General features: G+C 38.7%; 1 protein-coding gene and 1 long non-coding RNA gene across 6 annotated transcripts in view; both read left to right on the plus strand.

Annotated features, from left to right (window-relative positions):
* Positions 1-628: 628 nt before the first annotated feature.
* LOC145538401 (uncharacterized) lies at positions 629-9,108 on the plus strand. Its single transcript, XR_014076829.1, has 2 exons — positions 629-2,241; positions 7,009-9,108. It is a non-coding gene; the product is annotated as an uncharacterized LOC145538401 (long non-coding RNA).
* A 2,099-nt stretch (positions 9,109-11,207) lies between these two features.
* The window catches only part of TSNAX (translin associated factor X), a 186,515-nt gene continuing 170,235 nt past the window's right edge, over positions 11,208-27,487 (plus strand). For 4 of the 5 annotated variants that reach the window (XR_014076830.1, XR_014076831.1, XM_081570371.1 and 1 more), the window contains exons 1-4: positions 11,208-11,344; positions 11,783-11,887; positions 14,872-14,986; positions 23,746-23,876. Coding sequence is in view for 3 of the 5 variants with exons in the window: in XM_081570371.1 (XP_081426497.1) it covers positions 11,329-11,344; positions 11,783-11,887; positions 14,872-14,986; positions 23,746-23,876 (367 nt within the window). In the remaining 2 variants the exon portion in view is untranslated. The remainder of the gene's footprint in view (positions 11,345-11,782; positions 11,888-14,871; positions 14,987-23,745; positions 23,877-27,487) is intronic. The other variant, XM_081570370.1, reaches the window with a different exon arrangement.

A 27,487-nucleotide genomic window follows, 5' to 3' on the forward strand; every position in this document is an offset into this window, starting at 1 on the left:
TTTTTTAAATAAATATTGGTTATACTCCTTGTATTGTACATTGTATCCTTATAACTTACTTTATACATAATATATGGAGTTTGTACCCCTTTATGTCCTGCCCCTATACACCCCTTCCCTTCCTATTTTAAAATACTATGAACAGTGATGCCAGGAGCGTCTTGCATGTACGCATGTGTGTGTACATGTGCACACACACACAAATGTTTGCACAAATCCTGGCGCTCCTTAACTAGCCTTTATAAACATAGAAACATATATTACATCAGTCACCTGTTTTTCTGGGTTGTGTTTGCAGTGAGTAAACTGAAGAAATGACATACCATCTCTAAGAATAAAGCAAGCTTGAAAGTAAGTGAATGTGTTAGTCGTGTCCCACTCTTTCGACCCCATGGACTGTAGCCTGGCAGACTCCTCTGTCCATGGAGTTCTCCAGGCAAGAATACTGGAGTGGGTAGCCATTCCCTTCTCCAGGGGATCTTCCTGACCCATAGATTGAACCCAGGGATTAAATCTCCTGCAGGCAGGATTCTTTACCGTCTGAGTCATCATCAGGGAAGGCCCAAACACTCAGTGTGCCAAAACTACGTACTGCTTACTATAAAAGCAGTGGAGCCTCTAGTTCAGTGTCCTTCAGCTGTGACAAAAATTTGCAATGTGCACAGAATTCATCTGGGCTCCTCTGCATTTCTCCTGTGGAAATTGGGAAGCAAAGGAAACCAATGCTACATGATACCTTGCTTGTTGTGAGTAATTCAGTTTTTTATCTCTGACCCAGGATTCTTACCTTCTCTGCTAGCATCTGTGAAATAGTAAAAGGCTAATGTTGTTAAAGTGCTATGCTCAATATGCCAGTAAATTTGGAAAACTCTGCTAGTGGCCACAAGACTGAAAAAGGTCAGTTTTCATTCCAATTCCAAAGAAAGGCAATACCAAAGACTGCTCAAAGTACTGTACAATTGCACTCATTTCACATGTCTAGCAAGGTAATGCTCAAAATCCTCTAAGTTAGGCTTCAACAGTACTAGAATGGAGAACTTCCAGATGTACAAACTGGATTTAGGGAAGGCAGAAGAATAAGAGATCAAATTGCCAACATCTGTTGGATCATAGAAAAAGCAAGGGAATTCCAGAAAAACATTTACTTCTGTTTTCTTGACTATGCTAAAGCCTTTGACTGTGTGGATCACAACAAACTGTGGAAAATTCTTCAAGAGATGAGTACCAGACCATCTTACCTGTCTCCTGAGAAACCTGTATGCAGGACAAGAAGAAACAGTTAGACCAGACATGGAACAATGGACTGGCTCAAAATCAGGAAAGGAGTGCGTCAAGGCTGTTTATTGTCACCCTGCTTATTTAATTTCTATGCAGAGTACATCGTGTGACATGCCAGGCTGGATGAATCACTAGCTGGAATCAAGATGCTGGGAGAAATATCAACTACCTCAGATATGCAGAGGATACCACTCTAATGGCAGAAAGCGAAGAGGAACAAAAGAGCCTCTGGAAGAGGGTGAAAAAGGTCAGAGAATAGGCTGGCCTAAAACTCAACATTCAAAAAACTAAGATCATGGCATCTGGTCCCATCATTTCATGGCAAGTAGATGGGGAAAATGTGGAAACAGTGACAGACTATTTTTTTGGGCTCCAAAATCACTGTGAATGATGACTGCAGCCACAAATTTAAAAGATGCTTGCTCCTTGGAAGAAAAGCTATGACAAACCTAAACATGAATTGAAAAGCAGAGACATCACTTTGCTGACAAAGGTCCATATAGTCAAGGCTATGGTTTTTCCAGTAGTCAAGTATCATATGACAGTTGGGCCAGAAAGAAGGCTAAAAGCCAAAGAATTGATGCTTTCAAATTGTGGTGCTGGAGAAGACTCTTGAGAGTCCCTTGGACAGCAAGATCAAACTAGTGAATCTTAAATGAAATCAACCCTGAATATTCACTGGAAGGACTAATGCTGAACCTAAAGCTTCAATAATTTGGCCACCTGATGTGAAGAGCCAACTCACTGGAAAAGACCCTGATGCTGGGAAAGATAGAGGGCAAGAGGAGAAGGGAGTGACAGAGGATGAGATGGTTGGATGGCATCACTGACTCAGTGGACATGAGTTTGAGCAAGCTCTGGGAGATAGTGGAGGACCCGGAAGCCTGGCGTGTTGCAGTTCATAGGGTCACAAAGAGTCAGACAGGACTTAGCAACTGAACAACAACAACAACTTATTAGCTTGTAAGTAAGGTAAAATTTCATACCTTGACAAAAGTATTATAACTCTGTGAGAAAAACACGAAAGTATTTTTGTCAAACGTGTTTGTAATGGTTACATAATTACCATTCCGATGGATACATCATAATTTATACAACTTACTCTTGCTTATTCTTACACAGAAAATTGTTTCCAAATTTAGCTAGCCTCTAGTATGTTGAATTCATATCTAAGTCTTTGTTTACATTTCTGAGTAGCTGCCTAGGACAAATTTTAAAAAGTGTAATCACTTAGGTCAACTGGTATAAACATTTTTAAAAGTCTTTTTTTTAATTGAAGAATTGTTGATTTACAATATTATAGTAGTTCATGTGTACAACATAGTAATTCAATATTTTATGGATTATACTTCATTTAAAGTTATTACAAATTAATTTCTATATTTCTCTGTGCTGTACAATATACCTTGCATCTTATTTATTTTATACATAGTATATTTTAATCCCCTCCCCCATCTTGCCCCTCCCTCTAACTCTCTCCCCATTGGTAACCAATAATTCTTTTTTAATTGGGGAATAGTGAATTTACAATGTTGTGTTAGTTTCAAGTGTACAGCAAAGTGATTCAGTTAAATATCTTGTTCTTTATATCTATCTGTTGCTGTTTCATTGTATTGATTTCTCTTTTAGATTCCACATACGCAACAACATACATTTCTCTGTCTGATTTATTTCACTTAGCATAATACCTTCCAAGTCCATCCATGTTGTTGCAAATAGCAAAATTTCATTCTTTTGTTGAGTGTATTTCATTATATCACATCTTCTTTATCTATTCATCTATTTTCTGTGTTGATGGACACTTGGATTGCTTCCATATCTAGGCTATTGTAGATAATGATGCTATGAATGCTGGGGTGCATGTATCTTTTTGAATTGGTGTTTTTGTTTTCTTTGGGTATATACAGAGGAATGAAATTGCTGGATCATTAGGTCATTCTATTTTTAGTTTTTCTGAGGACTGTGTTTACTGTTTTACATAGTGGCTTCTCCAATTTGGAGAAGGAAATGGCAACCCACTCCAGTACTACTGCCTGGAAAATCCCATGGATGAGGAGCTTGGTAGGCTACAGTCCATGGGGTCGCAAAGAGTCGGACACGACTGAGTGACTTCATTTTCACTTTCACTTTCTCCAATTTACATTCCCACTAATAGTGTATGAGGGCTTCACATCATTTTAAAAAGTCTTAGTACAAATTGCCAAAGTGCTTTCTAGAAGAGTTGCTACAAAATGTATTCTCATTAACTTTGTCTCCAGCTCATTATACACATGTGAGCAAAATACATTAACATGTTTTTCTGTGTATTTTTTAATACCAGTTGTGATCAAACTAAATTCAACTTCAACTTTTTTTCACTTAACTAATCATACACTTCTCTGTGTTGCAATATCTTAATATCATTTCCAAATACCCACTTTAGTCATTAATTTATTATTAGACACTCATTTCCCCATCTGTTATAATGCAGTTACAAATATCTTAAACATCTTAAAAGTGTACCTTTGTGTATAACACTACCCTCGATACTGTACAAGATAACTACACAAACTTAGTATTCAAGCTTTGCTGACTCAGAATAATGTCTGCCTACTAGTCAGATAACCAGTTTAATATGTAAAAAAATCACACTCATAGCACTTCAAAACTGTAAAGTTCATCATTTCAGTCATTCAGTTGTGTCTGACTCTTTGTGACCCCATGGACTGCAGCACACCAGGCTTTTCCCTGTCCATCACCAGCTCCTGGAGCTTGCTCAAACTCATGTCCATCAAGTCAGTGAAGCCATCCAACCAGCTCATCCTCTGTTGTCCCCTTCTCCTCTTGCCTTACATCTTTCCCAGCATCAGTGTCTTTTCCAATGAGTCAGTTCTTTGCATCAGGTGGCCAAAGTATTGGAGTTTCAGCTTCAACATCAATCCTTCAAATGAATATTCAGGGTTGATTTCCTCTAGGATTGACTGGTTTGACTTCCTTGTAGTCCAAGGAACTCTCAAGAGTCTTCTCCAACACCACAGTTCAAAAGCATCAATTCTTCGGTACTCAGCCTTCTTTATAGTCCAACCCTCATATGCCTATATGACTACTGAAAAACCATAGCTTTGACTAGATGGACCTTTGTTGGCAAAGTAATGTCTCTGCTTTTTAATATGCTGTCTAAGCTGGTCACAGCTTTTTTTCCAAGGAGCAAGTGTTTTTTAATTTCATGGCTGTAGTTACCATCTGCAGTGATTTTGGAGCTCCCTAAAATAAAAGGTCTCTCACTCTTTCCATTGTTTCCCCATCTATTTTGCCATGAAGTGATGGGACCGGATGCCATGATCTTAGTTTTCTGAATGTTGAGCTTTAAGCCAACTTTTTCACTCTCCTCTTTCACTTTCATCAAGAGGTTCTTTAGTTCTTCTTCACTTTCTGCCATAAGGGTGGTGTCATCTGCATATCTGAGGTTATTGATATTTCTCCCGGCAAACTTGATTCCAGTTTGTGCTTCATCCAACCCAGCATTTCACATGATATATTCTGCATATAAGTTAAATAAGCAGGGTGACAATATACAACCTTGACATACTCCTTTCCCTATTTGGAACCAGTCTGTTGTTCCATGTCCAGTTCTAACTGTTGCTTCTTAACCTGTATACAGACTTCTCAGGAGGCAGATCAGGTGGTCTGGTATTCTCATCTCTTTAAGAATTTTTCACACAGCATAAAGTTAATAAAAATATAATGAACCTAGAAATAAATATAATCAAAGTTAAGCAAAACTCAATCAGTGAAGAACTTTAAAAAAAGAAATAAATCAGGAGAAATTACCATAGTTAATAGAGTTAACTCATTGCCATAAATTCTCCCCCAATTACTCTATATAACCAGTGCATTTTGACTAATAGATTGACAAGGTTTTTCATAGACCTTGGAAAGTCTGTTTCAAAATAGGTAGGAACCATATGATCTAGCAGTTCTATTCCTAGGTGCATACCCAAGAGAACTGAAAGTATATGTTCACATACAGACTTGCAGGCAAATGTGCACAGCAGTATTACTCATAATAGCCCCAAAGTGGAAACAACCCAAATATCTATTGACTGGTAAACAGATAAACAAAGCATATATATATATATATATATATATATATGTATTACATATACATATCTTTACAAAGGAATATTATTCAGCCATGAAAAGATTGAAGTACTGATATATGGTATGAGGTAGATGAATTTGTAAACATTTTGCTGTTTGAAAGAAGCTAGACACAAAAAGGCACATATTGTATGATTCCATGTGTATGAAATATCCAGAATAGGCAACTCCACAGAGACAGAAAGTAGATTAGTGCTTTCCAGGGGCTGAAGAGGGAGAATGGGAGATGACTGCAAATGTGCTACTGGTATATAAACAAACAGACCAGTGGGACAGAATAAGAAACTCAGAGACAGAGCCAAGCATATGATGACCTCTGTGTTGCTTAAATCAGTGGAGAAATGATACAACATCAACATGTTGTCATGAGATAATCATTTATTGATATATACACTTATTTCAGGTAGATTAAAAACATAAATGGAAATGTGAGTTTTATACTTTTACAAGAAAATATAGAGTGATATTTTCATAACCTAGTGTGAGAAGTGAAAGTGTTAGCTACTCAATTGTGTCCAGGTCTTTGTGACCACATGGACTGTAGCCTGCCAGGCTCCTCTGTCCATGGAATTCTCCAGGCAAGAATACCTGGAGTGGGTAGCCATTTCCTTCTCCAGAGGCTCTTCCTCAGCCAGGGATCAAACCCAAGTCCCCTGCTTTGCTTCTTTATCATCTGAGCCACCAGGGAAGCTCCCAATCTGATATAGGTAAGACTTTTTTAAACAAGGCATCCAATACACAAATACAAAGGAAAAAATTGATAAATTTGACTACATTAAAATTTAAAGCTTCTTTTCAACTAGTTACTATAACAAAACTAAAAGATGATCTACAGATGGGGACCATGTAGTTGCATATCATTTGCTCATTCTTTCCACAAATATTGAATATGCATGCTGTGTCAGATGGTATATGACAGAAAGTTTGTCTGGTGGTGGAAATAATGCAGAAGAAAACAAACAAAAGGTATATATAGGAGAGAAAAGGAAGAATTCCTGGCACACAGGGCAGGGCAAATGCCCCAGATATTTGCATGGCCCATTTGTTCTGCTCCTTCAGATCTATGGCCTTTCTGACCATCCTCTCACAGTTGCAACTCTTAACCCCATCCCAGGAAACCTCACTCTTCATCTCTTCTTTTCTTCATTTTTTCTTTATAGACATTATCACTTCCTAGTGCCAAATACTTTATTTATTTTGTCCTTCACTTGTCTCCTTTCACTAGAAAATAAACTTTATAAGACCAGGGATCACCAGTACTTAGAACAGCATCTAATAGGTTGGTGCAAAAGTAATTGTGGTTTTTGTATTGTTGAAATTTGCCATTTGATATTGGAATACTGCTGCTGCTGCTAAGTCGCTTCAGTCGTGTCCAGCTCTGTGCAACCCCATGGACTGCAGCCCACCAGGCTCCTCCATCCATGGGATTTTCCAGGCAAGAGTACTGGAGTGGGTTGTCATTGCCTTCTCTAATATTGGAATACATTCTTTATAAATTTGGTTATGATATACATCATTTTAATGTGCATTTCTCACTTTATTTTTTTGCTAATGACTTATTATTTGCTGTGTATTTTATATTCATTTTAGATTATGGAAATGTTGTTAGACAAAAAGCAAATTCAAGCAATTTTCTGATTTGAGTTCAAAATGGATCATAAAGCAGCAGAGACAGCTTGCAACATCAACTATGCATTTCACCCAGGAACTGCTAAGGAACATACAGTGCAGTGGTGGTTCAAGTTTTGCAAATGAGATGAGAGCCTTGAAGTTGAGGAGCACAGTGGCTGGCCATTGGAAGTTGACAGTGACAACTGAGAGCCATCATCGAAGATGATCCTCTTACAACTGCATGAGAAGCTGCGGAAGATCTCAACATCAACCACTTTCTAGTTGTTCGGTATTTGAAGCAAATTGGAAAGTTTAAAAAGTTCCATAATTGGGTGCTTCATGAGCTGACTGGAAATTTTTAAAAAATCATCATTTTGAAGTGTCATCTTTCCTTATTCAATACAACAACAATGAACCATTTCTGGATCAGATTGTGATATGCGACAAAAAGTAGATTGTGTATGACAACCGGAGATGACCAGCTCAGTTGCTGGACTGAGAAGCTCCAAAGCACTTCCCAAAGCCAAACTTACACCAAAAAATCATGGTCACTCTTTGGTGGTCTGCTGCTGATCCACTGCTGGTGATCCACTACAGCCTTCTGAATCCCAGTAAAACCATTACATCTGAGAAGTATGCTCAGCAAATTGATGAGATGCACTGAAAGCTACAACACCTGCAGCCGGCATTGCTCAACAGTGTGGGCCTGATTCTCCACAACAGTGCCTGACTGCACATTGAACAACCAACACTTCAAAAGTGGAACATTAAGGTTATGCCTCATCCACTGTATTCACCTGACCTCTGGCCAACCAACTACCACTTCTTCAAGCATCTCGACAATGTTTTGCAGGGAAAATGTTTTCATAAATAGCAGGAGGCAGAAAAATGCTTTCCAGGTGTTTGTTGAGTCCTGAATCATGGATTTTTATGCTACAGGGATAAGCAAACTTATTTCTCATTGGCAACAGTATGTTGATTGTAATGGTTCCTATTTTCATATAAGAAAGATGTGTTTGAGCCTAGTCATAATGATTTAGAATTCACAATCCGAAACCACAATTATGTTTGCACCAACCTAATATAAAATGGTATGTGCTCAACAAATATTTGTTGAATAAATAAGAAAATACTTGTGTCCTTAATGGCACAAATCATATTGCCAGGCATAAGCTATGCACAGAAATATTTGTTAAAGATTACCTGATCCTTAAAGGAAAAATACTTTATATATATTTTATTACAATTATAACTGTGGTGCTGGAGAAGACTCTTGAGAGTCCCTGGACAGCAAGGAGATCAAACCAGTCAATCCTAAAGGAAATCAGTCCTGAATATTCATTGGAAGGACTGATGCTGAAGCTGAAACTCCAATACTTTGGCCACCTGATGGGAAGAGCTGCCTCATTTGAAAAGACCCTGATGCTGGGAAAGATTGAAGGTGGGAGGAGAAGGGGACGACAGAGGATGAGGTTGTTGGATGGCATCACTGACTCAATGGGCATGAGTTTGAGTAAACTCTGGGAATTGGTGATGGACAGGGAGGCCTGGCGTGCTGCAGTCCATGGGGTCACAAAGAGTCGGACACGACTGAGCTGAACTGAATTGAGTGGGATGTGAAGTGATATCTCATTGTTGTTTTGCCCATCCCTATTACTCCCTCAAATACCAACTTCCTTCTTCAGTAAAGATCTAAAACTTTAATTTCCTATTACTTTCTAGCATTGCTTGAAAACTATATCTGTGAAATGGTATGTGTACACTTCACAATACTACTTTAGATGCTACAGCTATCTTTTAAATATTATGGTTATCATTTTAGAAATGGTCACTCAAGTTTCTGGCAATTTCTCATAATTCCCTGTCCCACCTAGTTCCCTGACATCGCACCCCCCAGTTTATGTAATAAGTATATAATAAGATAAATGCTGAAGCATAAACTCTTGTGATGGCCTGCATTTCATCTCTTACTTGACTTTGTGCTTTCCTAAGTAACCAAAACCAATTTTTGCATGTGGTATTTTTTCCTGTTAAAGGTGACAAATGTGAGGATTTATGGACTGAATAAAAACAGGTGCATTTAAAAGGTGTAGGACTTTATTCAGTCAAATGTGGGGAGATAGAATGCAATATGAGGAGGAAAGAGCACCATTCCAGAAGTGGAATCTTACTGAAAATCTTTTACCTTCCTTTCCCCAACTTAGGGTGGTAGCTTTCCCTTAGAAACAAAAGAAAATATGCCCCGCTAAGTACCAAAACTATGTTTATTCATTTGAAGCAATAAAACAAGGAGACAGGGTGGAGATGCCTTCTGCAGGTGCCACACAGGTTGAGAGGCATTTCCTGACAAAGGAGTAGTTACAGTTGGGACACCTGGGGTAAAGACATATGCAAATGAGTACTGGGAAAGTATTCCTGGGATTCACCTCCATTAAGTATTATACTTTTAGGCATTATTATAGGTTATGAAACTTAGTGTTCTAATCCTTATACTTAGGAGAAGGCAGTGAAAAGCAGTTCAAGAAACACTGCTATAGTTGAACAGATGAACAGGAGTGGTGGTTGGAGAAAGAAAAGGATATGATGGATCCAGGTTTTGGAAAGTTGAGGTCTTGTGAGCTGCTATACTAGCGGAGTGGGGAAAAATACCCTTTTCCCACTATATAGTTCAAGTAAGCACTGACTCTAATGTCGTAAATAACTAGCTTCCTTGGATGTAGAAGAAGTCCCGTTAAAATGATTACAATTATATGAAAGTTGTCTCTTCTTTTTTTTTTGTCATGGTCAAGCCATCTCTAATCAAGGAGTAGAAGACCACTGGTGGATAAGGGTCAGTAGGATCAGACTTCACTCAAACTCGGAATTTTACAACCAACATCATTAGCAAAGCAGTTCAGTCCAGGTTTTCAGGAGCCTACTTTATCCATAAGGAATCTGGCTAATTGATACATGTATTCAAAGCTGCAGAGAGGTAATGGGTGGTGTTTCCCAAGCTGCTTGCTCCAGAGCTGAAGAGACCCTAGAGATTAGCTAGAACAGAAAACCTTCCTATGACACACGTCTGTCAGGCGCTTGAAATCACTGCCAAGTTATTTCATTTCAATCACTGTTCCTTTGTTACTAAATAAACAAGGAGGAAAGACTGTGTATATAAAGTGCCCACAATAAAGAGGTTATTTAGGGAAAACGTACTAAAATATAGTACTTCTGTTTTCCCAACCAGCCCCAGCCCGTCCAACTAACCAAGCCTCAGCCTGAGTTCTACTCTAGAGGATGCTGGAGCGCGTGTTCCTTTTGGAAAGCGACGGTGGGAGAAGGGTATCAAAGCTAATCTTGAACTGAGACTTTACTATGTGAAAGACTCTTCTGCGCTTCTTAGTGGTAACTCATTTAATGGTCAAATAATCCTACGAGGCGGGTCCAAATTTACCCCTGTTTTTTAGATGAACAAATTGAGCTAGACATGAATTACTTCCTTAAGGTCACACAGTCACTCAGCGACGGAGACCACCGCGAAAGCAGGCATTCCAGAGAGGACCACAACGGAGGACACAAGAAGAGGGAGGGAAAGGGGGAGAGGGAGGGGCGGGAGGGGGACACACAGGCGAGAAAGAACCAGCAACGTCTTGCATTGATTGATATGCATATTTTCATCACTTTAGCTGCTGACGTCACCGCCAGGAATGGAAAAGACTCCTATCTCTGAAAGGTTCAGCCTCGATCACAAGAAAACCATCGCAGAGGAGACGCGGGTATGCTCCCTTTCTCACCCGCAGGTTCCCCGGCGCCGCAGGGCCCCCTCCAGCGGCGAACTACAACCCCCATTATGCACCGCGCGGGGGCCAGGGGCCCAAGAGGGGGCTCACACGAGGGTGTTCCAAAGGTGCCTTGAGAAAAAAAAAAAAAATCATACATCTTTCATCGCTCTCCAGCCTTAACACTGTTCTCACTCTCAGCGGGATGCAGTCGTCTTTTTTATGAACAGCTAATGCGGAAAAGCGTGTAAAGTCGCTTCTGTCTTCAGGCACAACAGAGGGCAGCTGCGACAACAGCGCCCGGGCGCGAGGTCCTCGGGCCAAGCGCGGGGCAGAGCCAGCGGAGGCGGGGCGGGGACGCGGCCGGAAGTGTGCGAGAGCGAAGAGAGAAGCGTGAGTGGTTGCTGGCGCGCGCTTCCGGCTAGTGCGTTGACGTCGGCCGACTGTACAGGGTGCTGCTGAGGGCTCTTCGGTCGCAGCCGCGCGTACCCTGCTCGCTCCAAGGCGCTTAGTCTCCTCTCTTCTCGCCGTAGGCCGTGACGACATGAGCAGCAAAGAAGGTGGCATCCTCAACAGCTTTGGGCGTGATTTATTTCTTTAACCCAGCCTTTTTGTCGCATTTTCCACTTCCCACCCTTGAAAGATGCTTTCTCCCCGCTCAGACTCGGGGGGCGGCGGCCCTGGTGATTTCCCCGGCCACATTGGCCCTATTTACCTCTTTTCCTTAATCCTCGAGCCATTTTTATCTTAGTTCGGTAATTGCCCCACTTTGTTCTAGATCCGGGAACCCGTTGTGGGAGGTTTGGGTGAGCTTAAGGTTTGGGAAGTGGTGGGGGAAGGTAGGGCTGCTTTTCTGTCCGTTTGCTGAGAAAGTCTCTGCGATGACGGCCCAGGGGAGGTCTGGTTTTAAGGAAGAAAGGGGTTTACCTCTATTATGTGTTGTCAAGTCCTGGCGATGGTAGAGCCCTGTCCAACCTTTTTTTCCTTCTCTATGTAAGGATCAGGAGGGTTCAGGAAAAGGAAGCATGACAATTTCCCACATAACCAGAGAAGAGAAGGGAAGGCTGTTAATTCATCTTCACCTGTGATGTTGGCCTTCAGATGTAAGTTCTCTATCATGGAAACTGGTGAAGGGAAGAGAACTAAAGAGGTTGTAAAAAGGATCACTTAGCTATGTTATGCTTCAGACTCTGAGAATTTTCCTGTAGGTTTTGCAGTGGTGCTCGGTCTGCCATGAAAATTGAGATTACAAAAGTCTTGACTTTTTTTTCCCTTTTAAGTTTCACAGGTAAACATTAATTAACATCAGACCTGCCACATAACTGAAAAGTACTGTGCACCTGATACACAAGCATACATATCAGCTGTATATATACGGATATTTGCTTATTTAATTTTTAACGGGTGTTGGTTTTGTTTTCTCCGCTAGGCTTTTGGAGACTTTTTTGTTTTTTTTTTTAAGATTTTTTTGATGTGAAACATTTTTAAAGTTTTTTTTGAATTTGTTATAAGAACTGCTTCTATTTTATGTTTTGATTTTTTGGCCATGAGGCATGTGGGATCCCTGAACAGGCATCAACCTCACACCCTCTTCATTGGATGGTGAAGTCTCAACCACTGAACCAGAAGGGAAATGCTGTGTTTTTGTTTTCACTATACCACTTTGCAGAGACTGGGCACTCAAATGCGTGTAAATTATACGTGTATATTTATTCCCAAATTCTCTTTTCTCAGTATATTAACTTGGGAAAATTGTTCCTCATTGCAAAACAAAATAGAAAACAAAATTCACGTAACTCTTGTCTTCTGTCCAGCATCCTGTTTTTTTGGACACACTGTGTGGCAGGCAAGATCTTAGTTCCCCTACATGGGATTGAATCCATGCTCCTCTGCAGTGAAGTCGCAGAGACCTAACTACTGGACCAGCAGAGAATTCCCCCAGCATCCTATTTATGGTTTCTGTAGTTCAGGAATCCAAGAGAGGCTTAGTTAGCTGTTGGTTCAGATAACTTGGAGTCATCTGAAGACTTGAATTGAGTTGGAGGATCCACAGCTATCAGTCATTTAGGCCTTCTGCTAGCAGCCAGCTCTGTGTTCCCCTATGTGGACCACTCCATAGACATACTTGAGTGTCCTTGTGTTACAGCATTTGGCTTCCTCACATAGAGGGAGGGAGGAGAAGAGCAGAGTTCTCATGTCCTAATCTTGGATATCATACATGTCACTTTTGCTATAGTTTGTTAGAAATGAGGCAGTTTTAAAACTCAGCCTCATGTTTGAGAGAAAGGGAATTAGGTGCCACTTTTTGAAAGGAAGAGTATTAAGTAAATTGTGGACATATTCAAAGATTGTCACAGCACGTAACAGTGGTCTTCAATGGTGTAAGACAACTACTTGTGATTGAGGAAAGAGCATGTTGATAGAGCTATATACACAGTGGAGAAACTACACTGGATCAAGTGTTCCCTATCGTTATGGACTCACACACTCCATTGCTTGTTTTGAAGCGTATTTTCATGTATTACGTTTCTTCCTGCCTTTGTCTTCATAGTTCTTTAGGCTTGGAATAGCTTCTAGCTTGGTGCCCCCATTGCCCAGCTGATGTACTGTAGTTTTTTTCAAGACCCATTCCAAGTAGCTTCTTCCTGCTTTTCTGATTTTCTTTCTGATTTTCCTCCCAAGCAAATTTGGTGACAGACATTGCATTCATTGAAAAGTGAAAGTGGAAGTGATGTCACAGTCGTGTCCGACTCTTTGCGACCCCATGGACTGTAGCCTACCAGGCTCCTCTATACATGGGATTCTCCAGGCAAGAATACTGGAGTGGGTTGCCATTTCCTTCTCCAGGGGATCTTCCCGACACAGGGATCGAACCCAGGTCTCCCACATTGTAGGCAGACGCTTTACCATCTGAGCTACCAGGGAAGCCATCCATTTAGTCAAGACGTATTTATTGAACATCTGTGTTTTAGCAAGGGCTTCCCAGGTGGCACTAGTGGTAAAGAATCTGCCAGCCTGTGCAGGAGATGCAAGAGACATAGGTTTGATCCCTGAGTTGGGAAGATTCCCTGGAGTAGGAAATGGCAACCCGCTCAGGTGTTCTTTCCTCTAAAATCCCATGGACAGCAGATCCTGTGGGGCTGCAGTCCATTGGGTCTCAAAGAGTCAGGACTCAGTGGCTGAACACTACTAATACTGTGTTTTAACATACGTTGATAGTGAACAAGAAAAACATAATTCCTGCTTTACTGAACTTCTATATATTTGTTATAGCATGATCACATTCAATTCTTTGTTTCCATCTCTGTCTCATACCGGACTGAGCTTGAGGATAGAAATTGCCTTATTTAACTTTTTATTCATAGTATCTAATTCACAGTGGTCATTAGTATAGTCAAAATGTGAATGCATTTGATTGTCTTCAAATATTAGGCAAAATCCTAGCCTAATTATTATCTCAGTAATAAAAGACCAGATGTATTTAGGCCTTTGCCAGCTGCTAATTTGGTTAATAGTTTATGCAAGTTCTGAATAAACTTTTGTATTCGGGTTCAGGGTATGTCTGTGGACTGCCAGGCAACTTGCTAGTTCTTTGGAATGATAATTCTTCTAAAATAAAGTGGTTATTAAGTAAGTGCTTTATGGGTATTTCAACAGCTAGGGCTTGAGAATTCAGAAAGTTGATGTTACTAAGGTTTATAAGCATAATTTGAAAATCCTGGTTTATTTTTTGTGGATATTTATATTGTACATGGTAAGGTAATTAAAAATAACTTTACATTTAGTGAAGTAGTTGAAAGTAGTTTTTGTAAGTAGTTATATGTGGTAATTTTGTGATAACATCCTCTTTATTAGAACAGATAATTTGTTACAATATATACATCTCATTGTGAGGCTCTGAGTGGTAAAATCCAGTTAAGGCATACCTGTATTTAAAGAAAGAATATCTTGGTTAGTAGCAGAGTTTTTGATTTCCAGGTACTTTAAAAGTAAATAAGTTGATTTCTCCTATATACTGACAGTATTGTTTCATTATACTTTCAAATGTAGAACAAGCATGCTTATGGTTATAATAATGTGTTTTTAGCATTTCAACAGGAACTTGATGCACGATATGACAAATATGAGAGACTTATGAAACTTAGTCGAGATATAACTGTTGAAAGCAAAAGGACGATTTTTCTCCTCCATAGAATTACAAGGTAAGTAAATATCTTTAAATTTGTTACAGTTGGATACAGGTTGATACGTATTTTATATTTATCAGTAAGTCAGTGGGTGGTAACTAGCTGACTTTTTTAACACCAGGATCAAGAGGATGTTAGTAGCAGGTAGATTTTATTTTAAGAATAAACATTTTTAAAAAAATAGGAAACTTTTCTTATTTTCAGAACAGCTAAGGATTTGTGTCTTGTTAAGATCATTCACAGAGATAGAGCTATTGTTTGTGAACATATTTAAACTTTAATGGTTTGTTAGAGCCTATTAACATTAAAGCTTTTCTTGGATGATATGTGCAAAAATTTTAATATTAGGTAAACATTGCATTCTGCTTATCTTCCCATTCATTTTTCAGTTCGTTGGACATTCGGCTTTCTACTTCACCAAATTGAAATTGAAATTGCCTTTGTTCACTCATATTGATAAATCTAGTATATACTCTTCTACTGTTTTCTTATTTACATTTTTGCAGCATGTGATAGTGTTGACTGTTGAATACTTTGGGGGAATTCTGAAGTTCTTCCACCTTCAGCTCGGTGACATTCTTAATCTGTGACTTGACTTTTTTTCTAGGTGGAAGTATTAATTGTTCAGTCATGTTTGGCTCTTTACGACCCCATGGACTGTAACCTACCAGGCTCCCCAGGCAAGACTACTGGAGTGGGTTGCTGTGTCCACTTCCAGGGGATCTTCCCGACTCAGGGATTGAACCCCGGTCTCCTGCATTGCAGGCAGATTCTTTACCGTCTAAGCCACCAGGAAAGCTTTATTCTTTGCAAGTTCCCCCACCTTCAGCTCTGTGATATTCTTTCTGTAGGACTTGACTGTTTTTCTAAGGAGCTCTGCATATTTGATAGATTTCTTTGTTGCAAGTAAAAGAAGCGAACTTAAACTAGCCTAGATTAAGAGGAGGGAAGTGGAATATTTTATGAACGCAGCTGGGTATCTCCATTTTCTCATCTTTGTTTCGTATTTCATTTGACTAGCTTTCTTTGCTTTTCTGTTCTGTATTGAGGTAGAAATCATCCACCCTGTAGCTCACAAAGAGAGATTCTTGTTACATTGCCAATTCCAAATGCCTCCAGAAGGCTAGCGAGGATTGGCTCCCCACTGTGTGTCTGACAAAGTATTTAAGCAAGTCCAAGTGTAATTTATGAGCTTTTTATTATTAAAGTAGGATTGAAGTATATTCTGTTCACGCACAGCTTTTAAGGTAACTCTAAATACTTTAATTTTTATTCCATTAAGTGGAAACAAATATGCCATATGTAGATTAGTGGAATGTGGCACTATTAACCTTTTCTTTTTTATACTTGATTCTAAAATTAGTTTTTTGCTTGTTTTTTGAACCAGTTTTCAGGTAGCTTATACACACCTGAGCTTGTATTATGAAAAAAAGCAACACTGATCTGGTGAATTATGAACACTTTTTTCAGTAGAAATTTCAGTTCTAAAACAATTGTCAATATTCAGCAGTTTAAAGAAATAGTAGAACTGTAACAGGAGAATTTCATATTTTGAAGAAAACCATGTATTGTGTAACGTCAATTTGTGGTTATCTACCAAAATAGTAAATATTCATCATAGTAAACTTAGAAAATAGTAATCTTTAGAAATACTAAAAGTGACAGAGAAGTTAAGGTACTGAGTGAAAGAAGTCAGTGAATGAAATACACTGACAGCCATTATCAGTAAGCAGATTTCATATGTAATACTTTTTTTATCCTAATTGTTTCTATATTGTCGATAACATTTTTTGATTAGTAAACTAATAGTAAACTTTGGAAAAATTATGAACTAGAGAAAGTAAAACACTTCCTGAAAGAAATCAGAGTACATAAAAATAACTACTGTTAATGAGCACTTTTTATATTTTAACTATACTTTCATTTTCTTTAATAGATAAAGGTTAAAATAAATAGATAAAGGTAGATACCTGTTTACCAGTGAGCTTTGGTAGTTTGATCTTTTAAGGAATTTTTCCATTTCATTTCATAATGTTATTTTGTTTCTGTAGAATCAGTTGTAATACTCTCTCATTCCCGAAGTTGATAATTTGTATCCTCTCTTTTTCCTGATCTGTCTGGCTGGAGGCTTATCAATTTTATTGATCTTAAAGGACTACTGTTGATTTCATTGATATTCTGTATAGTTTTCTGACATATTGATTTCTGCTATTTCCTTCTTTCTGGTTACTTTGGATTCGTCTGCTCCTTTTCTGAAGAATTTCTTAAGGTGGAAGCTGGGATCAAAGCAGAAACTGAGATTGTTTCTTCTTTTCTGATGCAGTGCTATCCGTTTCCCTTTTACATCTCTAAGTACACTTGAGCCACATTCCACAAATTTTGATATGTTGTTTTTCATTTTCATTCAGTTCAAAATACTTTGCAATTTTCATTTTCATCTTTGATTTCATCTTGGGTTGTTTAGATGTTATTTTGTTTCCAAATACTTGGAAATTTTCCAAGCATGTTTTTTATGATTTGAATTCTTTTAAATTTACTGAAACTTAGTTTTGACCCAGAATATGGTCTCTGTGAATCTTGTACACTTGAAGAGTATATGTATTCTGCTGCTGTTGGGTGTAGTGTTCTATCATGTCAGCTAAGTCAGGTTGGTTGATGATATTGTTGAATCATCTATGACATTTCTGATTTTTATTAACATATACTTGTTCTGTCAATTATTGAGAGATGTTGAAATCTCTTGACTATAATTGTGAATTTGTCTATTTCTTTTTGCAGTTCTATCAGTTTTTGCTTGATGTATTTAAGTTCTTTTATTTGATGTATTAACATTTGGAATTGTTCTGTTCACTTGATGAATTGACCCGTTATTATTATGATTGTATCCCTGGAAATATTCTTTGTTTTGAAATCTGCTTTGTTATTATATTAATAACTACTCTCATTTTCTTTTGATTAGTATTAACAGGGTATATCTTTATTCATCCTTTTATTTTTAACCTATTTATGTCTGGACTTCCCTGGTGATTCAGACAGGAAAGAATCTGCCTGCAATGCTGGAGAATGGGTTGGATCCCAAGGTCAGGAAGATCCCTTGGAGAAGGGAATGGCTACCGACTCCAGTATTCTTGCTTGGAGAATTCATGGACAGAGGAGCCTTGTGGCTACAGTCCATGGGGTCACAGAGTCAGGCATGACTGAGTGACTTAACACTTTAATACTGTATATACTTAAAAAGACTTTCTTATCTTTCTTGCTTTTTAATCCATTTATCAATTTTAACTAATCTCTGCCTTTTACAGAGGTGTTTAGACCATTTACATTTAATGTGATTATTGATATGGTTGGAATTCAATTTGTGATCCATTGTCTTTTTTTTTTGCCTTATTTTGGATTGAGTATTTTTTATATTTCCATTTTTTATCTTATTTGTTGGCTTATTAGCTGTACTTTTTTTTGTTTTTTTAGTGGTTTTATGGTTTGTAATATATGACTTTTTTTTGGAGGGAGAGTGTTGGTTCTAGAAGGTCTTGTAGGTCTTCACAGAACTGTTCAACTTCAGCTTCTTCAGTGTTACTGGTCGGGGCATAGACTTGAATTACCGTGATATTGAATCGTTTGCATTGGAAACAAACAGATCATTCTGTCATTTTTGAGATTGCATCCAAGTACTGCATTTCGGACTCTTTTGTTGACTGTGATGGCTACTCCATTTCTTCTAAGGGATTCCTGCCCACAGTAGTAGATATAATGGTCATCTGAGTTCAAATCACCCATTCCAATCCATCTTAGTTCACTGATTCCTAGAATGTCCATGTTCACTCTTGTCATCTGTTTGACCACTTCCAATTTGCGCTGATTCATGGACCTAACATTCCAGGTTCCTATGCAATATTGCTCTTTACAGCATCGAATCTTGCTTCTATCACCAGTCCCATTCACAACTGGGTGGTGGTTTTGCTTTGGCTCCATCCCTTCATTCTTTCTGGAGTTATTTCTCCACTGATCTCCAGTAGCATATTGGGCACCTACTGACCTGGGGAGTTCATCTTTCAGTGTCCTATTTTTTTGCCTTTTTATACTGTTCATGGGGTTCTCAAGGCAAGAATATTGAAGTGGTTTGCCATGCCCTTCTCCAGTGGACCACATTCTGTCAGACCTCTCCACCATGACCTGTCCATCTTGGGTGGCCCCACAGGGCATGGCTTAGTTTCATTGAGTTAGACAAGGCTGTGGTCGATGTGATCAGATTGGCTAGTTGTCCGTGACTGTAGTTTCAGCCTGTCTGCCCCCTGATCCCCTCTCTGAGTGCCCACCGTCTTACCTGGGTTTCTCTTAACCTTGCACGCGAGTTCTCTCTTCACGGCTGCTTCAACAAAGCGCAGCCGCCACCCCTTACCACTGACTTGCTGTAGCTCCTCTTGGCCGCCGCCCCTGACCTCCAGCCCGGGGTAGCTCCTCTCGGCCGCCATCCCTGACCTCCGGCCCTGTGAAAAGATGGAAAGTGAAAAACAAAGGAGAAAAGGAAAGATATACCCATTTGAATGCAGAGTTCCAAAGAATAGCAAGGAGAGATAAGAAAGCCTTCCTCAGCATCAGTGCAAAGAAATAGAAAACAATAGAATGGGAAAGACTAGAGATCTTTTCAAGCTAATTAGAGATACCAAGGGAACATTTCATGCAAAGATGGGCTCAATAAAGGACAGAAATGGTAGGGACCTAACAGAAGCAGAGATATTAAGAAGAGGTGGCAAGAATACACAGAAGAATTGCACAAAAAAGTTCTTCATGATCCAGACAATCATGATGGTGTGATCACTCATCTAGAGCCAGACATCCTGGAATGTGAAGTCAAGTGGGCCTTAGGAAGCATCACTACGGACAAAGTTAGTGGAGGTGGTGGAATTCCAGTTGAGCTATTTCAAATCCTGAAAGATGATGCTGTGAAAGTGCTGCACTCAATATGCCAGCAATCTGGAAAACTCAGCAGTGGCCACAGGACTGGAAAAGGTCAGTTTTCATTCCAATGCCAAAGAAAGGCAATGCCAAAGAATGCTCAAACTACCGCACAATTGCACTCATCTCACATACTCGTAAAGTAGTGCTTAAAATTCTCCAAGCCAGGCTTCAGCAATATGTGAACCGTGAACTTCCAGATGTTCAAGCTGGTTTTAGAAAAGACAGAGGAACCCGAGATCAAATTGCCAACATCCGATGGATCATCGAAAAAGCAAGAGAGTACCAGAAAAACATCTATTTCTGCTTTATTGACTATGCCAAATCCTTTGACTGTGTGGATCACAATAAACTGTGGAAAATCCTGAAAGAGATCGGAATACCAGACCACCTGATCTGCCTCTTGAGAAACCTGTATGCAGGTCAGGAAGCAACAGTTAGAACTGGACATGGAACAACAGACTGGTTCCAAATAGGGAAAAGAGTACGTCAAGGCTGTATATTGTCACCCTGCTTATTTAACTTATATGCAGAGTACATCATGAGAAACACTGGGCTGGAAGAAACACAAGCTGAAATCAAGATTGCCAGGAGAAATATCAATAACCTCAGATATGCGGATGACACCACCCTTATGGCAGAAAGTGAAGAAGAACTAAAGAGCCTCTTGATGAAAGTGAAAGAGGAGAGTGAAAAAGTTGGCTTAAAGCTCAACATTCAGAAAACTAAGATCATGGCCTCTGGTCCCATCACTTCATGGCAGATAGATGGGGAAACAGTGGAAATAGTGACTGACTTTATTTTTCTGGACTCCAGAATCACTGCTGATGGTGACTGCAGCCATGAAATTAAAAGACGCTTACTCCTTGGAAGGAAAGTTATGACCAACCTAGATAGCATATTTAAAAGCAGAGACATTACTTTGCCAACAAAGGTCCATCTAGTCAAGGCTATGGTTTTTCCACTGGTCATGTATGGATGTGAGAGTTGGACTATAAAGAAAGCTGAGCGCCAAAGAATTGATGCTTTTGAACCGTGGTGTTGGAGAAGACTCTTGAGAGTCCCTTGGACTGCAAGCAGATCCAACCATTCCATCCTAAAGGAGATCAGTCCTGGATGTTTATTGGAAGGACTGATGTTGAAGCTGAAACACCAATACTTTGGCCACTTGATGTGAAGGGCTGACTCATTGAAAAATACCCTGATGCTGGGAAAGATTGAGGGCAGGAGGAGAACGGGACGACAGAGCATGAGATGGCTGGATGGCATCATCGACTTGATGGACATGGTTTTGGGTGGACTGAGGGAGTTGGTGATGGACAGGGAGGCCTGGCGTGCTGCGGTTCATGGAGTCACAAAGAGTCGGACACAGCTGAGCGATTGAACTGAACTGAATATATGACTTGTCACACCCTGATGTCCTTACTTTGTACAATACCATGTTACTGAAACTTGTGCATTTCAGAATCATGTCTTTCCTTTGCATGGTTCTTTGGTAATAGTTACTTTGTAAATTGAGGTGACAGTGTTGACATGCACAGATTTTAGTTAACATGATACTGTGCAGAGTAAGGACAGCTTGCATATCACTTTGCCTATAATATATGAACCCTATAATTCTATTCTTTCTTTTCCATTTCACTTTTACAAGGTTGGCCTTTGTACTACTTCTGAAATACATACTACTTCTATCTTATTTATAACCCCTGTGGGTGTATACTCAGTCATGTCTGACTCTTTGTGGCCCCATGGACTATAGCCCTCTAGGCTCCTCTGTGCATGGATTTTTCCAGGCAAGAATACTGGAGCGGGTTGCCATTTCCTACTCAAGGGGATTTTCCCAACCCAGGGATGGAATCTGCACTCCTGCATTGGCAGGCAGATTAATTACAACAGTGCCACTTGGCTTAGCCCATAATCCCCATAATATACCAGAAATGGTAAATATATGGAAAAAGATAACTCTTTAATTAAAAAATCACATTATTTAAATAAAAATAATTATTTTGGGGATTATTGATTTTACTTAAAAATTTAAAAACAATACTGTTTAAATAAAAGTAATAATCCCCATAATACATTATTATTTTTAAATAGTATGATTTTTTTAATTAAAAAGTTATCTTTTTCCATATATGTACCATTTCTGTTGTCTCTTATTCCCTTATTAATAGAACCATGTTTTCGTCTGGCATCATTTTTCTTTTACCTACAGAACTTCCTTTTATATATTTTGTAGTGTCACTGTGCCAGTGATGAATCAACTATTTCTGATCTTGTATGGGCTCTTGAGATTATTTTGTGTGTTCACTTAGAGTGGGCCTTTTTTCAGCCTCACAAGTTCACACTAATCAAAATTCAACTGAAGACATGATCTTCTGTAGAGCTCTGAAACTCTGGATGTAGTTTTCTCCTTTGTTTCTTTGCCTTGCAAGTTTTAGCCATCTTGACCACTGTGAACTCCCATCTCCTCCGCCTCTACTCTGGAAGACTCCCAGGGTCCACCTAAGTTTCTCATGCCTACACTGTCACTTGGAAACTCTGCAGGCAGTCAGATGGAACAGTCATAGGGCACATGTCCTTTTTTCACTCATCTCTCATGCTGTCCTATGCTGCCTGTTTCACAATGTCTGAAAACCTTTTTATTTATTTTTTATATGTTTATTTCTCTTAAGTTGTTCATGGTGGGATGACAAATCCATGTTATTCCATCTGACTAGAAGTAGACCTCTTTAGATGTCTTTTTGTTGTTGTTGAGGATAACTGCTTTACAATGTTGTGTTAGTTTCTGCTGTACAATAGCATGAATCAGTTGAAAGTTTATATAATCCCCTCGCTCTTGAGCCTTACTCCCAACCAACCCCATCCAACTTGTCTAGGTCATCACAGAGCACCAAGCTGAGCTCCCTGTGCTATACAGTAGCTTCCCATTAGTTACCTCTTTTACACATGGAAAGAAATCAGTCTTGAATATTCACTGGTAGGACTGATGCTGAAGCTCCAACACTTTGGCCACTTGATACCAACTGACTCATTAGAAAAGACCCTGATGCTGGGAATGATTGAAGGCAGGAGGAGAATGGGATGACAGAGGATAAGACGGTTAGCATCACCAATTCAATGGGCATGAGTTTCAGCAAGCTCTGGGAGTTGGTGATGGACAGGGAAGCCTGGCATGCTGTAGTCTGTGTGGTCCAAAAGAGTTGGACATGACTGAGCAACTGAACTGAACTGAGTGTATATATGTTAATGCTAATCTCTCAATTTGTCCCACCCTCTCCTTCCCCTGCAGTGTCCACAATCTTTTCTCTACATCTGCATCTCTATTCCTGCCCCTCAGATAGGTTCATCAGTACCACTTTTCTAGATTCCATATATATGCATTAATATACAATATTTATTTTTCTTTTTCTGATGTACTTCACTCTGTATGACAGACTCTAGGTCCATCCACATCACTGCAAACAACCTAATTTCATTCCTTCTTATGGCTAAGTAATATTCCACTATATATATGTACCACAACTTCTTTATCCATTCATCCAGATGTCATATTTTTATGAACATAATTTCTCTTGTAGTTATGCTTATGTTATAAATACAGCTTCTTATACTTCTTCACACTGAATATTATGTTAAAGCATTTTCCATGTTTTTTACCTGTTTTTAATAAATTATAGTTTTACTTTTGAGTTAGAAGTTTCAAGATACATAGGATATTTATTTAGCTGTACATTAGTTGATATGTATTTATTTCAGTTTTTCACTATCAAAACATCTGACTGATATTTTAAAAGTTCCCAATATCTTGATTGTAGTGCTCCTGATATGGAAGAAATATTGACTGAATCAGAAGTTAAATTGGATGGTGTCAGACAAAAGATATTGCAGGTAGCCCAAGAGCTCTCAGTAGAAGACATGCATCAATTCCATAGAGCCATTACTGGAGGTGAGTCTACGTTCACTTTAGTGGTAACGTTTAAAAGAAAATAGTATGTTAAGTGATTTATGTATGCATTGCATGAATTATAATTAACACTTAGTAAAATATTACTGGCTTTAAAAAATTGGGACTTCTGAGTAGTAATATAAAGATAATTTTAAAATGCTTACTTGGCTTTATTTTCCTGTGTAGTGATAGTCATTGATAGATTTTGATAAAGTAATTGAGGAGACACTCTTAATAGAGAAACTTTATTCTTGAGTGAGTAGAGTGTATTCAGACTTGGTGTATCTCATTCCCCACTATGAGTACATTTCACTTTTGGCTCTAAGTTTCAGTCATAGTAGGTTCATAAAAAGAGGATGTATCACCTAGCCATATGGACCAAAACATCTCATAGTGCGACTCCATACTGGGAATTCTGGAATAATACTGGGTTTTATTTATTCATTTAAAAAGTTTCATGGAGTATTGGATCTTGGTGATTATCACCATTTATAAATCAGTTGCACAAACTTTTAAAGTACTTGATCTGATCCTCTTCATCCTTTTCTTGTGAGTTCACTGATAGGAGAGAGAACTGTATAATTCAGGCATACCCTAAAATTTGCAGAAAGACAAAGTCAACGTTTGATTCATATTTATAGAAGTAAATGGAAGTTGCCTTCTATCAAAGAGCTGATTCCACTGAGCTCAGGTCAGTTCAGTAGTAAGAAATGAGTTCATTTGGTGTCTGTTCAATATATGTTCAGTTTTAGTCTGAATATTTATCATTTCAGGACTTGTTTTTCATAAATGTCAACTTGTGGTTGTTGAAATGTCTTAATATTAGTAAGAGAAAGTGCCTGCATACATCAGTTAAAGTTGAAGATACGTTATTATACCCTAAAGTGATAAAATAGTCTTATGAAGAGTCATTATGGTATCTTCTGAAAGGAGATACATTTCCTTCCTCATAATTTATTATTTACTATCAAGGATTTATTTGACTTTTAAATTAATAACACATATAATTAAAAAGGCTTTATGAATTCAGTTTATGTTGTCAGGCGGCACAACCTTGCATATGACAAATTTGGGAGGATTGGGAGAGAGGATCAGAGGTAATGGTAGGAAGAAAAGTGAAGTGAAAGTTAAACAAGCCTCTAGGAGAATACATATGAGAATGTCTTTATGACCTTGTAAGACGGAGAAGGCAATGGCACCCCACTCCAGTACTCTTGCTTGGAAAACCCCATGGACGGAGGAGCCTTGTGGGCTGCAGTCCATGGGGTCGCTAAGAGTCAGACACGACTGAGCGACTTCACTTTCATGCATTGGAGAAGGAAATGGCAACCCACTCCAGTGTTCTTGCCTGGAGAATCCCAGGGACGGGGGAGCCTGGTGGGCTGCCGTGTAGTCTATGGGGTCGCACAGAGTCGGACACGACTGAAGCGACTTAGCAGCAGCAGCAGCAATAGGAAAGATTTATTTTTTAAATGACAGAAGAAAGTGTTAACTACTAAAGGAAAATTGGATCGATTGAATTTTGTTAAAATTAAGAAATTCTCTTTATCGAAAGACATCATTAAGGAAGCAAAAAGGCAAATTGATGTCTCAGAGATGACGTTTAAATACATACTTTGGATAGAGAACTCATATAGATGTGGAGAGTTCCTACAAATCAGTAAGAAGTCAATTTTAAAAATGGACAAAAGTTGAATAGGGGCCTCAGAATGTGAATATTAAGATGACTATGAATATTCACGAAAAAGTGCTCAGCATCATTATTCACTAGAGTAGTGTAAAGTGAAACCAAATGAGGTACCATTCACTCAACAGCACAACTAAATTGTAAATACTGACCATACCATTTAAAAAAAATCTTTGGCAGCATCTAGCTAAAAACCTGCGTCTACCATATGATTACTTCTGGGTATGTACCCGAGAAAAGTGAGGATTATATCACCAAAAATCACGTGCAGGAGACCTCAGAACAGCTATAATCATAATATCCTAAAAGTAAAAGATGACCCAGATCAACAGGTCATTGGGTACATTGTGGTGTAGTTGTCCAGTGTAGTACTATGTAGCATTAGAAAAGGATAAAGGTGTGCAGCATCAAATAGGAATTTCTCATTCTGTTGGACAAAAAAAGCAGATACAAAAGAGTATCTAACTGTATAATTCCAATTATGTGAAGTTCAGAAAGAGGCATAATTAATCTAGAGATGTTGATTTGCTTCATTAAGTCCAGTAGGTTATGTTGTAGGTCCTTCATTGATCAATGAGTAAAGTATAAGGAAAGGCTTTAAATAAGAGCAAGGACCATATGGATAGTGACACACAGAATGTTACTTAAGAAGTCATGCTTGGCTTTTAGAACAAAACAGAGGAATGGGGAAAAAAGGCAAAGGGGACATTTCATTGAATCAGTGGAGTGTTTCTTAAATCAGGAAGGAAGCACTAACTCTTGGAAAAAGTTTAGTTAGGGCATTAGTAAGATGGAAGGAATCTTTCTTCAGATATTCCCACTTCACTATCACTGATGATTATGAATTATTAAATCATAATCATAGGATTATGAATTTTATGAGGATTAGTGCTTATAAGCACTGTATTTCATTTAGGGCTTCCCTAGTGGCTCAGACGGTAAAGCATCTGCCCACAATGTGGGAGACCTGGGTTCAGTCCCTGGGTTGGGAAGATCCCCAGGAGGAGGGCATGGCAACCTGTTCCAGTATTCTTTCCTGGAGAATCTCATGGATAGAGGAGCCTGGTGGGCTACACAGTTCATGGGGTCACAAAGAGTTGGACACGATTGAGCGACTAAGTACATACTCCATTTAAGACCTTTGTTTATGATTTGTACGTTTTGAGGTTGCCTACTCATGAATTAAATATTTAAGGATTCTCCGTATCTCACTTTTCTATAGGAAGTCTTTAAAATAAAGTGAGGTTCTTTAAATTAATGCGTAAAGATTTGTTTCCTTAAAGTTAAGGAATAAAACAGTCAAGAGAAGTGTCTGGGACTTAAAAATTTGCTCATAGATATTTTACTTGATAAAATAAGTTTATTTATAATTAGAGTAGCAGTAACAATGTGATGCTTATGAATAGCTTGCTGCTTGTAATTGTTAAATGCTTGTTTTGGTGTTACTCCAAATAGTTGTTCTTTTGACTTGAAGATAAAACAATTCTGGCATTGAACTAAAGGAGTTCCGTGCTTTTCCTCATTAAGAATAGTGCTAGTGGCACGCAGAGCATTTCCCTAAGGGATACTTGTGTTAGCTCAAACATTGAGTATCCTACTAATAATTGAACAACAACAAAAAGTTAGGTCTGTTTTCTACACATTTCTTATCAGAGTACATTACAGATTGTCCCAAGGGATTGTTAAACAAATGACAAATAATTAGTTACTTGAAATAAATCACTTAAAACTTTTTGGTGCTCTATCATATTTTGGAGGTTTTTTTTTCCTCTTGTTGAAAAATTAACAGTTGGGAGAAATGCCCTCCATCTCAAAGAAAAAAAATTTTTTTTTTTGGTTTAATTTATATCATTGTGATATTTAATTTTGAGACCTCCTAGTGCAGAAAACTTAAGTTCAGACACTAACTAATATTTTAATTCTC

Source organism: Giraffa tippelskirchi, chromosome 2, assembly GCF_054371585.1.
Source record: "Giraffa tippelskirchi isolate mGirTip1 chromosome 2, T2T-mGirTip1v1.2.pri, whole genome shotgun sequence".
Lineage (NCBI taxonomy): Eukaryota > Metazoa > Chordata > Mammalia > Artiodactyla > Giraffidae > Giraffa > Giraffa tippelskirchi.